The 13491-nt window shown below is 44.2% G+C and overlaps 1 protein-coding gene across 2 annotated transcripts in view; it reads right to left on the bottom strand.

Annotated features, from left to right (window-relative positions):
- TTC39B (tetratricopeptide repeat domain 39B) overlaps positions 1-13491 on the bottom strand; it is an 85019-nt gene that overhangs the window by 21905 nt on the left and 49623 nt on the right. For both annotated transcript variants that reach the window (XM_054178386.1, XM_054178387.1), the window contains 2 exons: positions 4105-4209; positions 1322-1453 (listed from right to left, as the gene is read on the bottom strand). In XM_054178386.1, coding sequence (XP_054034361.1) covers positions 1322-1453; positions 4105-4209 — 237 coding nt within the window. The remainder of the gene's footprint in view (positions 1-1321; positions 1454-4104; positions 4210-13491) is intronic.

The raw sequence follows: 13491 nt of genomic DNA, 5'->3' as shown, positions 1-13491 counted from the left end.
CTATATTCAAAAAAGGAAATTACTTCATAAGCCAAAGTAAGTAATTATACATGCTAAGAATTATCTTATCATTATCTTATTGTCTGTTTACACTGTTCTACACCTCAAAAAGCACAGCATCCTGACAAGGAGATTATGACACTCTGCATGTATACCCAAAAAATGGTCAGTTAAGGCACATGTAGTTCCGGCAGCCCTTCATCCGAAGAGTGCTTGATTGCCTTCATCTTGCTTTTTTAATGAGATTTGTGACAGAACGCATCACAACTCTAATGTATAAAAGTTTGTATCCTACAGAGATGGCATTTACTGAAACTCTCTGAAACCAAAAGAAGGCTCCTAATTTTCCAACATAGTAAACAACGTAGTTCAGATGAAACTGAAATGAGAGCGCCCCTGAAAAAAAAAATAGGGAGGGACTGCCGACTCTTTATTTTCTTCAGAGAGTATCTGACAATTCTGTCCCATTTATTTTTCTTACATTTGTCATTGCTAAGGAGGCAATGTTAAATGTCAAAATTAACATTTAGAGTCAATTTCTTCAGAGACCATTCATGAGAAATTATGGCCTACACAATATGATACCAAACCAGTACAGAAGAATAAAGTATTCACTTCTGGTTTTGTCAGAGGCTTGTTAAGCACTTCAGCTCTGACAACCCATTTTCTTTTCTTTTTTTTCTAATTAAAAATAAAATCTGGCTTTGACTCTATTTCGTCATTGTTTCAAACAAGGCTAGAAGCAAAAGGTTAAGGTCATTCTTCATGGGAATAACAGGCCTTTAACACTAAGAAGAGATAAACACATTTAGAATTAGAATAGACTAGAATAGAATAGACTAGAATAGCCCATTTGTAGCAATAATTTTTTTAAATTGCATTGGATTTTGAAGAAACATCAGAACAAGTTAATCTCACCTTGAAAACATTTTATATAAAAATAATATTTTCATGGTGAGAGTTCAAAATATGGAGCTTTAAAATTGTTGGATCCTCATGGAAAACAAAAGAATTACTTGTTGAAATAGCTCAGGAAGTTTAATCACATAGTGTCATTTTACATGTAGGTCTACATAGCAAACCAACCATTTAACTGACTTCAGAGGCTATACATATCCAGATCTGGCAAATCTGTTTTTTTCCACAATAGTAGGAAACATATCCTTACCAATAATTGGATAGAAAGACATGATCCATCTTTCCAAATTTAGATCAGTATCATACTGACAACAGCCTGCTTTGAAAGCATACAGACAGCTGGAATATCTTACAAACACTAGGTGGAATAAGTACCTCAGAACCATTTGCTATTTGGACTTACCTTTGGCAAGTTTGCAAAGCTTCCTTCATTGTAGAAATTCCCATCTGTATATCCTGCTGTTCAAAGGTCATAGCAGCTTGCATAACTAAAATAGTGCTGTACCCAAGGGCATGGTACATACTATCCTTAGACCTAGGGCAAACATAAAAATCTTCTGTATTTATGCAAAACTCTAAATTACAGTACAAAATATAATTCTGAGATGCTTGGATTAATTTATTAAAAAACTGAATTAAAAAAGCAGAAAAGCAATGGAAGAGAGAACATAACCTATCAAGTAACATCTATCAGGTGCTGCATGCCTCCACAGGATTCTGTCAAAGCAAGTTCCATAAAATATTCAAACTGGGTGACACAAATATTGGCACTTAGTTATATGCCAGTGCACTATAAATGGGATATCTATTTAATTTAGCTAATAAAGTCTTGACATAAACACTCAGTCAAGAACTAAGGACATGTTTCTAATGTTACTACTTGATTCAAAGACACAAAAATCTGCATCTGTGTCATACAGAAGTCAGTTCATGTGTGCTCAAGTCCTACATAAAATGCTATATAAGACTCTAGAGGCTAAAGGAGCCCAATAAAGTTGGCCAGTTTTTAAATGCCACTTTCTCAAAACCCAAGACAGGTGTGTTCTCTTGAGTTAGAGGTAGATGTGTTAGGAGACCTGCATGGATGAGCAAGGACCTTCTGAAGAAAATCTCATGGAAGAAACTTGCAGTTTATGGAAGAAGGGACTTGTCACTTGAGAGAACTATAAAGTAGTTGTCAGGGCAAGTAGGAAGGCAACATGGAAGGCCAAAGCCCTCTTAGAGCTAAAACTGGCTAAGAAAGTAAAAGAGAACATGAAGGGCTTCTTCAAATATATCAGTAGTAAATGCAAGAATAAGGAAAGTGTGGGCCCACTGCTGAACAAGAAGGCAGCCCTGATGACTGAGGATGCAGAAAGGCAGTTGCTAAATACCTTCTCTGCTTCAGTTTTTACTCCTAGGAGCAGCCCCTGTAAACTCCAGACACTGGATGAATGAGAGAAAGCCTGGAGGAGGGAAGACTCTCCACTAGTCAAGGAAGGCTGGGTTAGGGATTAGTTACACAAACTGAATATACAGAAGTGATGTGCCCCAGGGATCAGTGCTGGGCCCTGTGCTCTTTAACATCTTTATTGATGATCTGGACGAGGACATTGAGTTCATCATCAGTAAATTTGCTGACGACACCAAGCTGGGGGCAGGAGTTGATCTGCTGGAGGATACAGAGGCTCTGCAGAGGGACCTCGACAGGCTGGACAGATGGGCAGAGTCCAACGGCATGAGATTGAACACATCCAAGTGCCGTGTTCTGCACATTGGCCACAACAACCCCATGCAGAGCTACAGGCTGGGGTCAGAGTGGCTGGAGAACAGCGAGGCAGAGAGGGACCTGGGGGTGCTGGTCGATGGTAGGCTGAACATGAGCCTGCAGTGTGCCCAGGCAGCCAGGAGGGCCAATGGCATCTTGGCCTGCATCAGGAACAGTGTGGCCAGCAGGAGCAGGGAGGTCATTCTCCCCATGTATGCTGCACTGGTTAGGGCACACCTTGAGTCCTGTGTCCAGTTCTGGCCCCTCAGTTTAGGAAGGATGTTGACTTGCTGGAATGTGTCCAGAGAAGGGCAACAAAGTTGGTGATGGGTTTGGAACACAAGCCCTGTGAGGAGAGGCTGAGGGAGCTGGGGTTGCTTAGCCTGGAGAAAAGGAGACTCGGGGGTGACCTTATTGCTCTCTACAACTTCCTGAAGGGAGGTTGTAGACAGACGGATGTTGGTCTCTTCTCCCAGGCAACCAGCTCCAGAACAAGAGGACACAGTCTCAGGCACCTGGGGAGGTTTAGGCTGGATGTTAGGACGAAGTTCTATACAGAGAGAGTGATTGCCCATTGGAATGGGCTGCACGGGGAGGTGGTGGAGTCACCATCAGTGGAGGTGTTCAGGAGGAGACTTGATGGGGTGCTTGGTGCCATGGTTTAGTTGTTTAGGTGGTGTTGGATTGGTTGATGGGTTGGACGCGATGATCTTGAAGGTCTCTTCCAACCTGGTCTATTCTATTCTGTTCTATTCTATTCTATTCAAATTGCAGAGAGAGAACTTTACCTTGCTCTACTAACACAAGCTACAAATCCCTCAATATCATAACACATCTTTGAAAAACAGAGAGGAGAAGAGCAGTGAATGGGACTCAGGTTCCAGTCCTAAAAACAGCTACCCAGATGCCTCCCCACACAGTCACAGGTAAGGCAGGTTTATCCTACAACTTTTTGGTATTCTTTAGTTCCCCACAACTGCACTGCCATGCTTTTCTTCTCAGTAGAGCAAAAGCAAGAGAGAAACAGACAGAATTAGACAGAATATCAAAAGGTAGGCTTTAAGGGTAAACACTGCTGTGACCCAAATGTAATCTAAAAAGCAATAAAAAGAGTATTCTAGAGTTTTGATCCAGCTTTGTCATCTTATTTCAAAAGTAGTTCCACTGTGCAAATTATCTGATCAAAGATACATTGGATCATGTCTTGCTCCCCTGCTTTTCCTCTCTGTGTGAGGCAAGAGAGCTTGAGTGATAAATGCTGGGTGGGGGGGGCATAATGAGAAACAAATGCAGTGCTAAAACCCAAAATTACTGAGAAATGCTTTTGGACCAAAGCAAATAAATGAAAACTATCTTCAGAGGCCTTAAATTAATCACAAGATTCCACATAGCAAAGTTGACTCTATCTATGGTTACTTGAGGAAATAACAGGACCTCACCAGGGACGAAGTAGTTCTAGGGCTTCAGAGAACTTGTTGTTTAGAAATAAGTTCAGTGCCATCGAACATTCTTCTAGAGCACATTTGAGGTCCATCTTGGATGCCCTAAAAAAAAAAGATTCTTAGTTTAGTCAAACTGTAAATATAAGCACGAAATTAAACCATGTTTTTGTTCCTTATATAACACAAGAGGTCTTTTATAGTAATTTATTGCTCACTTTCTAAATTTATCTTTACAAAAAATACGTTTCACATGCTTACCACTTTATCCATGCAACAGGAGTGATGTTTATGGCTTTGTCCTCCTTTACTTACCAATGAATACACAATGGATTGATTTTTACTGATAACTACTGAACTACTGTAACTAAAAAAACTTTAAAATTATCACAGTGTCCGAGCTTTGCATTCTCCGTATCAGTACAAACAGGTTACACACTCTAAAGCCTGATCTAAATCTTGAATGAGATGACAAAATTAAGATTGTTGTCTTACAAAGCAGTAAACAGTCACTCACCAAAGAGCTATGCCAAAAGTCGTTCTGTCAAAGGCCTGTATCTATGCCAAATGCTTCTATTCTTCCTATTTCACTTCAAGTAAAATCATTTGCACTTGCTTAAGAGGACGCCATTTAACAAAACCACTGCCTAGACCGATTTTGTCTGAAAAATTTGGGTCCACTTGCAAATTGCTCCATGAGCAGAAGTGCTGACAAAATGGGTACTTGTGACAAATAGCTAGAAGGTAGAGTGCACAGCTGGATCTGGAAAAGATAATCTGTCTACAGCTTTAAAACAACAGGTTTAGGCTCTATAATGGGCTTTATCCAAGTAAGGTTAAGCAGTGTTAAGCAACAGATCATGTCAATGAGATGAATATTTAAGTGCTGACCAGAAGTAAAGAACCCTAAAGAAGGAGTTTAAGAAGAGAAATGATAGAGGAGTGAAGCTGCTCTGATGGCAACACACAAACAACAAACCAAGAAAAAGGAGTACAGGAAGATATGACAGAACATGTTTTTCCACAGAATTTGCCTCCCCTACCCTCTTCCTCCCTCCATAACCCAAAAGCTTTAAAAACATTTGTTCTGTATTTTGTACATGTTCTGGGACAGAAAATCGGAATATGGGTAAATGACATCCACAAAATGTTTTTTCAGCTTTATTTTCAGCAATTTTTTTAGGGGCAACACTTGAAAAACTCATCTTCTGTAGAAAAATATAATCTCCAACTCAAAGGCAAGTACTATATATTTAGTATTGAACATACCATGCATTAAATCCAACCCCTCATAATGAAGTAGTGAAGTCTGGCAGTTTTACCAGCCATTTTAAATAAAATTTTCTCTCATACAGAGATTCAACTTGATCATCATGCACACAATTTTAAGATGTATTTAATTTCATGTAGCAAACCACGACAGTTCTACAAAGCTGAAACATTTGCATCTGTTTCAACTGTTACTGTTAGCCAGTCAGTAAGCTTTCACATCCTTCAGCTGCACAAATACTGCAGGAAAGGTCACATTCTCAATGCAGCCTGCAGCCCTGATTCTCCAGCTGTCCAACAAAAATACCACTGTCCCACCAGCAGAGAACGGGCACTGTGGAAATCCAGTCAATCAGAGTATGTCCTACCAGCAAAGCAGATGGCTCTTTTCTCACATGTGTTCCTGTCAGCCCATCACACCCTCCACATGTGAGGGGCTGACAGTTTGCTGAATCTTTTTCACTTCCTTCTCTCCAAAACAGGTCCATTATTTACCTCTGGCTCCTCCTTAATGAGAAGAAAAAGAAAACAGTATACCAAGCACGCGAATTTTTATCATAAAGCAGCAATTTGCTGTAGGTCAGTCACTTAATTCTTAGGAACTTTTTCATGTTTCAGTGGACACAAGTTTTCATCGTTGTGATGCTACTTCCACTGAAATAAACAGAACTTTGCAATTCTCATATCCAGCTTGAACAATCTTTGAAAATTCAGAGCATCAGGCATTAAACTGTAAATGCAAATCATTAACTCAAGTTCATGTCTTGCATAGACTTCCAGGCACAGATGCAGACTGCTTTGCCATTTTAACACAGAGACAGCTTCTACCACTCCTTCCTGAAAAAGGAACCTACAGACTAAAGAAGCCATGCAGGAGACACAGAGAGTTATCTCCTCACATTGCAAATTCACACTTTCTATACTTTATGGAAAAAAAAACAAACAAACAAACTCCAATCTATCAAGACAAACTGCAAACTCAGGCTGTATTTTTCACATTCTAGTTTCCAAATCCAGAAAACAAAATAATCTACCTGAGCATTTAGTTTGATACTTGCAAAAGCCTCAGCCCATAACACCTCTTCATCCTCCAAAAGGCAGTATCTTTCCAGAGCCTGGATCAGGAACCACAGACTAGATTACAAAGCATCTTGCCTATTTGACATAACAACGGATTTAGCAGCTCACATGGAGCCTGTTCAACTGTTTGAAAGGTTCACATTAAACAATCATCAAAAATCACAGAATCATAGAATGTTAGGGGTTGGAAGGGACCTCTAGAGATCGTTGAGTCCCCACTGCCAAAGGACGACCACCTAGGACAGGCCACACAAGAATGCATTCAAGTGGGTTTTTTAAGTCTCGAGAGAAGGAGACTCCACAACCACCCTGGGCAGTCAGTTCCAGGGCTCTATGACCCTCACAGTAAAGAAACTTATCCACAGGTTGAGGTGGAACTTACTGTGTTCCTTTACTTTTCAATACTAAACAGTCCCTGGTCTCTCCACCTTTCTTAGGACAGATGTTCACATTCCACAACCATCCTTGTAGCTCTCCCTTGGACTCTCTCAAGCAGGTTCCTGTCTCTCTTGGAGAGGCCGAAACTGGACACAGCATTCCAGGTGAGGTCTCACCAGGGTGGAGTAGAGGGAGAGGACAACCTTCCTAGACCTGCTGTACACACTGTTATTGATGCACCCCAGGATGCCATTGGCCTTCTTGGCCACAAGGTCACATTGCTGTCCCATGGACAACTTATCCCCCAGGATTCCCAGGTCCTTCTCCATGGCACCGTTTTCCAGCAGGACAACCCTTAGACTGTACTGGTGCCTGGTGTTATTCCTCCCCAGATACAGCACTCTGCACTTGTCCGTATGGAACTTCACACAGTTCCTCTCTGCCCTGTTCTCCAGCCTGTCTACATCTCATTAGGTGCTAGCACAGCCTTCCACTGTGCCAACCATCACCCCCCGCCAAGTTTTGTATCATCACTGATCTTGCTAAGGGTATACTCAATCCTCTCATTGATATTGATATTGAACAAAATTTGACCAAGGAGTCGTGGTGAATGGGGTTAAATCCAGTTACAAGCGGTGCTCTTCAGGACTTAGTAGTGGGGCCAGTTCTCTTTAATATCTTTATCGGTGATATGCAGGAGGGGATTAAGTGCATGCTCACTAAGTTTGCAAACATCAGGCTGGAAGGAAGAGTTGATCTGCTTGAAGGTAGGAAGGGTTGGCAGATGGATCTGGACAGGCTAGATGATGGGTGAGGGGCAGCTGTGTGGGATTTAATAAGGCCAAGTGCCGGGTCCTGCATTTGGGTAAAAACAACCCCACACAATGTTACAGGCTTGCAAAAGAATGGCTGTAAAGCTGGGTGTGTTGGTCAACAGCTGGCTGAGTATGAACCAGCAGTGTGCTCAGGTGGCCAAGGAGGCCAGCAGCATCCTGGCTTGTATCAGACAGACTGTGGCCAGCAGGACTAGAGAGGTGGTTGTCCCACTATATTTGTCACTGGTGAGACTACCCCATGAGCACTCTGTTCATTTCTGGGGCCTGCACTACAAGAAAGAAAATTAGATCCTGCAGCATGTCCAGAGAAGGTCAATGAAGCTAGTGAAGCGTCTGAGCAACAGTTCTTACGAGGAGTGGCTGAAGTAGGTGGAGTTGTTAAGTCTGGAGAAAAGGAGGCTGAGGGGAGACCTTCTCGCCCCCTACAACTACCCAAAAGGAGGTTGCAGCAAGGTGGGTGCTGTTCTGCTCTCCCAGGTAGCAAGTGACAGAATGAGAGGAAGCAGCCTCAAGTTGCACCAAGACTAGTTTTATTGAGCATTAGGAAATATCTCTTCACTGAAAGGGTTGTCAAGCACTGGAACAGGCTGCCTAGGGAACTGGAACCTGGGGGTCTTTAAAAGACATGTAGAAGTGACCTCATTGCCCTCCACAACTACCTGAAAGGTGGTTGTAGACAGGAAGGGGTTGGTCTCTTCTCCCAGGCAACCAGCACCAGAACAAGGGGACACAGTCTCAAGCTGTGCCAGGGGAGGTTTAGACTCAAAGTGAGGAAAAAGTTCTTCACTGAGCGAGTCATTCGTCATTGGAATGGGCCGCCCAGGGAGGTGGTGGAGTCACCGTCCCTGGAGGTGTTCAAGGGGAGATTGGACATGGCACTTGGCGCCATGGTCTAGTTGTAAGGTCTGTTGGGACAGGTTGGACTTGATGATCCTTGGGGTCTCTTCCAACCTTAGTTATACTGTGATACTGTGAAGTGGTGCTTAGGGACATGGTTTAGCAGTGGGCAGGGAAGTGTTATCATAGTATCATAGTATAAGTCAGGGTTGTAAGGGACCACAAGGATCATCTAGTTCCAACCCCCCTGCCTTGGGCAGGGACACCTCACACTAGATAAGGCTGGCCAGAGCCTCGTCCAGCCTGGTCTTAAACACCTCCAGGGACAGGGCTTCAACCACCTCCCTGGATAACCCATTCCAGGGCTTCACCACTCTCATGGAGAAGAACTTCCTCCTCACATCCAGCCTGAATCTCCCCACCTCCAGCTTCATTTCGTTTCCCCTAGTCCTACCACTACCTGATCCTGAGAAGTCCCTCCCCAGCCTTCTTGTAGGCCCCCTTCAGATACTGGAAGGCCACAATTAGGTCACCTCAGAGCCTTCTCTTCTCCAGACTGAACAGCCCCAACTCCTTCAGTCTGTCCTCACAGGAGAGGTGCTCCAGCCCTCTGATCATCCTCGTGGCCCTTCTCTGGACACGTTCCAGCACATCCAGATCCCTCTTGTAATAGGGGCACCAGAACTGGATGCAGTACTCCAGGTGGGGTCTCACCAGAGCTGAGTAGAGGGGGAGAATCACCTCCCTTGACCTGCTGGCCACACTTCTCCTGATGCAGCCCAGGATCTGATTGGGTTTCCGGGCTGCAAGTGCACATTGAGAGCTCCTGTTAAGCTTCTCCTCCACCAGCACCCCCAAGTCTCTCCCCTCAGGGCTGCTTTCCAGCCAGTCACTGCCCAGCCTGGAGTTGTGCCTGGGATTGCCTCGACCCAGATGCAGGACCCTGCACTTGGTCTTGTTGAACCTCAGGAGGTTGGCTTGTGCCCACCTCTCCAGCCTGTCAAGGTCCCTCTGGATAGCATCCCTTCCCTCCAGCTTCCTGCTGCACCACACAGCTTGGTGTCATCAGCAAACTTGCTGAGGGTGCACTCAATGCCACTGTCCATGTCACCCACAAAGAGGTTGAACAAGACTGGTCCCAGGACTGATCCTGAGGGACTCCGCTTGTCACTGGCTTCCACTGGGACATGGACCCATTGACAGCCACTCTTTGGGTGTGGCCATCAAGCCAGTTCTTTATCCATCTTGTGGTCCACCCATCAAACCCATGTGTCACCAGTTTGGAGACCAGGATGTGGTGCGGGACAGTGTCAAAGGCTTTGCTCAGGTCCAGGTAAACGACATCAGTTGCTCACCCCTCATCTATTAATGTTGTCACCTGTTCATAGAGGGCCACCAGGTTGGTCAGGCAGGATTTACCCTTGGCGAAGCCATGCTGACTGTTCCAAATCACCTCTTCACTGTTCTTCTGAGTCAGTAGTGCCTCCAGGAGGATCTGCTCCATGATCTTTCTGGGCACAGAGGTGAGACTGACTGGCCTGGAGTTCCCTGGTTCCTTCTTACCCTTTTTGAAAATGGGAGTAATGTTTCCCCTTTTCCAGTCTGTGGGGACTTCCCCAGACTGCCATGACTTTTGTGTTAGATTAAAGTGTTAGGTTAATGATTGGACTCCATGTTCATAAACTTCTTTTCCAGCCTGAACAATTTGATAATTCTGGTGTTTAAAATTTGTTTTATGACAAAAGTATCAGTGTTTTAAATTCCAGCAATTACGCATGTTGGGCTTGGTGCTGAGCTAGTCACAGAACTGTTCCAATGCTGTGGGGTATACTGTCCAAAAAGAAATTAGTAGGTTTAAGCAGGTTCTTCTACTTGGAGCTGCAATAGGAACAAGGAATATGAATAGTGAAAACCCTGAGATGTATTGAAGTATTCACCAATAGGATGACAATTCTCAGGGTATACACAAAGCAAAATCTTTAGTAGTTTAAAATGTCACCCAGTTTACAGCATATTAAGACACTTTCATTTTTTCCCCCTGTAGATTAATTAAAAAGGAATCATAACTACCAGCTTAAACTTTAAAAAGAGTCATTGTTCTAGCCTTTAAAAGAAAATGGTGTCAACATGTAATGAGTTAGGCAGTAACATCTATTTCCCTTGAAGGCTCAGTGAGAGCATTGCTGAAAGGCTGTTACATAGCTGAAGTATTAACTTGATGCATGTTGCTGTCTTTGTATCTGCAGAGACTTTGTCATCTTCTAAAACATTCACCCCTGGTGCCATGATCTACCAACTCTTTTCCTGAAAGGGGATTCAGGAACTGGAACCTGTAGAATTACAGGGAAGTTTGCCACATTGTAAATCACGTATTTAGGACTGAGCTCCACATCACTGTATCAGGATCAGATGGACTTAAATGTGCATGCATTATTTTGCATGAATAACAATTGCAGAATTTAATTTTTAAACTTCTAAAACCATTTATTTGCTGTTCTACAACCAGCCAAAATAACCAGCCCCATCCAACAAATATTCAATTGCCAGTGCCTTGTTTTTATACATCTACTGCTCCCACCAACAGAAGTCTCAGTAGGCTACAGTTACTGAAAATATTTCACAGTATCACAGTATCACTAAGGTTGGAAGAGACCTCAAAGATCATCGAGTCCAACCTGTCACCACAGACCTCATGACTACACCATGGCACCAAGTGCCACATCCAATTCCCTCTTGAACACCTCCAGGGACAGTGACTCCACCATCTCCCTGGACAGCCCATTCCAATGACCAACGACACTCTCACTGAAGAACTTTTTCCTCACCTCGAGCCTAAACTTCCCCTGGCGCAGCTTGAGACTGTGTCCCCTTGTTCTGGTGCTGGTTGCTAAAGAGAAGAGACCAACCCCTTCCTGGCTACAATCCCCCGCTTCAGGTAGTTATAGACAGCAATGAGGTCTCCCCTGAGCCTCCTCTTCTCCAGGCTAAACAATCCCAGCTCCCTCAGCCTCTCCTCATATTGGTGGAAACAAAACTAAACTTCTTGATGGTAGAAAAAAAAACACACAGAAAATTGTGAAACTTGCAATGACAATTTAGCTTTAAAATACCCATGTTAAGATGAAAAGCTGAAAAAAATTAACAGGAGTGTAAATAAGGTCTTGTAAAAATTGGGAGGTATGCAGCATGTAATGCCATTCTGTTTACAAGGATACAAGGATCAGGTAAAAAAAATACACTATACCTAAGAGAACACTTTCCCAGGAAACAAATACTTCAAGAAACAAGTGACCCTTAACACTTACAGAAGTTTCATCAGAACAAGAATGTTTTAGAGGCATTTGCTTAAACTTAAATAAAAACCATCTAGGTGTCAGCCACAGTATCAACAGGCAAAGCAGCAAGAACCTACCATCTGTAGCACATTTCTTGAGTAACATACATGCAGGCATCTGCTGCAGTATTTCATGCCAAGTTAATGACAACAAAGCAGCATTAAAAGGTATTGCCCTCAGGCAGTTCTTGCCCTCTGCAGAAAGTTGGCAAATGAAATAGTTATTTATACTGTCAAAATCTGATAACCACTGTTAACTTTCAAAATACTTCTGTACTTTAAGATCCTTCCCTTTGCAGTAACTGCAAACTATTTATTCAACAGTTTATGTTCTACCATGTCAAAAAGAGCAACTATCTTGTCATGTGTCTTAAACAGCCAGGACATGACTTCTTAGGATAGGATGGGGTAGGGTAGGGTAGGGTAAGGCAGAGCAGGATAGGATAGGGTACGATACGATAGAATTAACAAGGTTGGAAAAGACCTTTGAGATCATTGAGTCCAACCTATCACCCAATATTATCTAATCAACTAAACAATGGCACCAAGTGCCTCATCCAGTCTCCTCTGAAACACCTCCAGTGATCGTGAATCCACCACCTCCCTGGGCAGCCCATTCCCATGGCCAATCACTCTTTCTATGAAGAACTTCTTCCTAACATCCAGCCTAAACGTCCCCCGGCACAGCTTGAGACTGTGTCCTCTTGTTCTGGTGCTGGTTACATGGGAGAAGAGACCAACCCCCCCACCACCTTCAGGTAGTTGTAGAGAGCAATACGGTCTGCCCTGAGCCTCCTCTTCTCCAGGCTAAGCAGGCCCAACTCCCTCAGCCTCTCCTCATAAGGCTTGTGCTCCAAACCCCTCACCAAATTTGTTGCCCTTCTCTGGACACATTCCAGCAAGTCAACATCCTTCCTAAACTAAGGGCCCCAGAACTGGACACAGGACTCAAGGTGTGGCCTAACCACTGCTGAGTACAGGGGCAGAATGACCTCCCTGCTCCTGCTGGCCACACTGTTCCTGATGCAGGCCAGGATGCCATTGGCCTTCTTGGCGACCTGGGCACACTGCAGGCTCATGTTCAGCCTACCATCGACCAGCACCCCCAGGTCCCTCTCTGCCTGGCCGCTCTCCAGCCACTCTGACCCCAGCCTGTACCATTGCATGGGGTTGTTGTGGCCAACGTGCAGAACCCAGCACTTGGATGTGTTAAATCTCATGCCCTTGGACTCTGCCCATCTGTCCAGCCTGTCGAGGTCCCTCTGCAGAGCTCTTCCTACCCTCTAACAGATCAACTCCTGCCCCCAGCTTGGTGTCATCCGGATCATCAATAAAGACATTGACCAGGATGGAGTCCAGCACTGATCCCTGGGGGACTCCACTAGTGACTGGCTGCCAGCTGGATGTGGCACCATTCACCACCACTCCCTAGACTCAGCCCTCCAGCCAGCTCCTGACCCAGCACAGAGTGCTGCTCTCACAAGCCACAGGCTGACATCTTGGCCAGCAGTTTGCTGTGGGGGACGGGGTCAAAGGCCTTGCTGAAGTCCAGGTAGACCACATCTACAGCCTTACCCACATCCACCAGGCAGGTCACCTGATCCTAGAAGGAGATCAGGCTGGTGAGGCAGGACCTGCCCCTCCTAAATCCAT

The sequence above is a fragment of the Dryobates pubescens genome, chromosome Z (genome assembly GCF_014839835.1).
Source record: "Dryobates pubescens isolate bDryPub1 chromosome Z, bDryPub1.pri, whole genome shotgun sequence".
Classification (NCBI taxonomy): domain Eukaryota; kingdom Metazoa; phylum Chordata; class Aves; order Piciformes; family Picidae; genus Dryobates; species Dryobates pubescens.
This window is presented reverse-complemented; position numbering and strand designations above follow the sequence as displayed.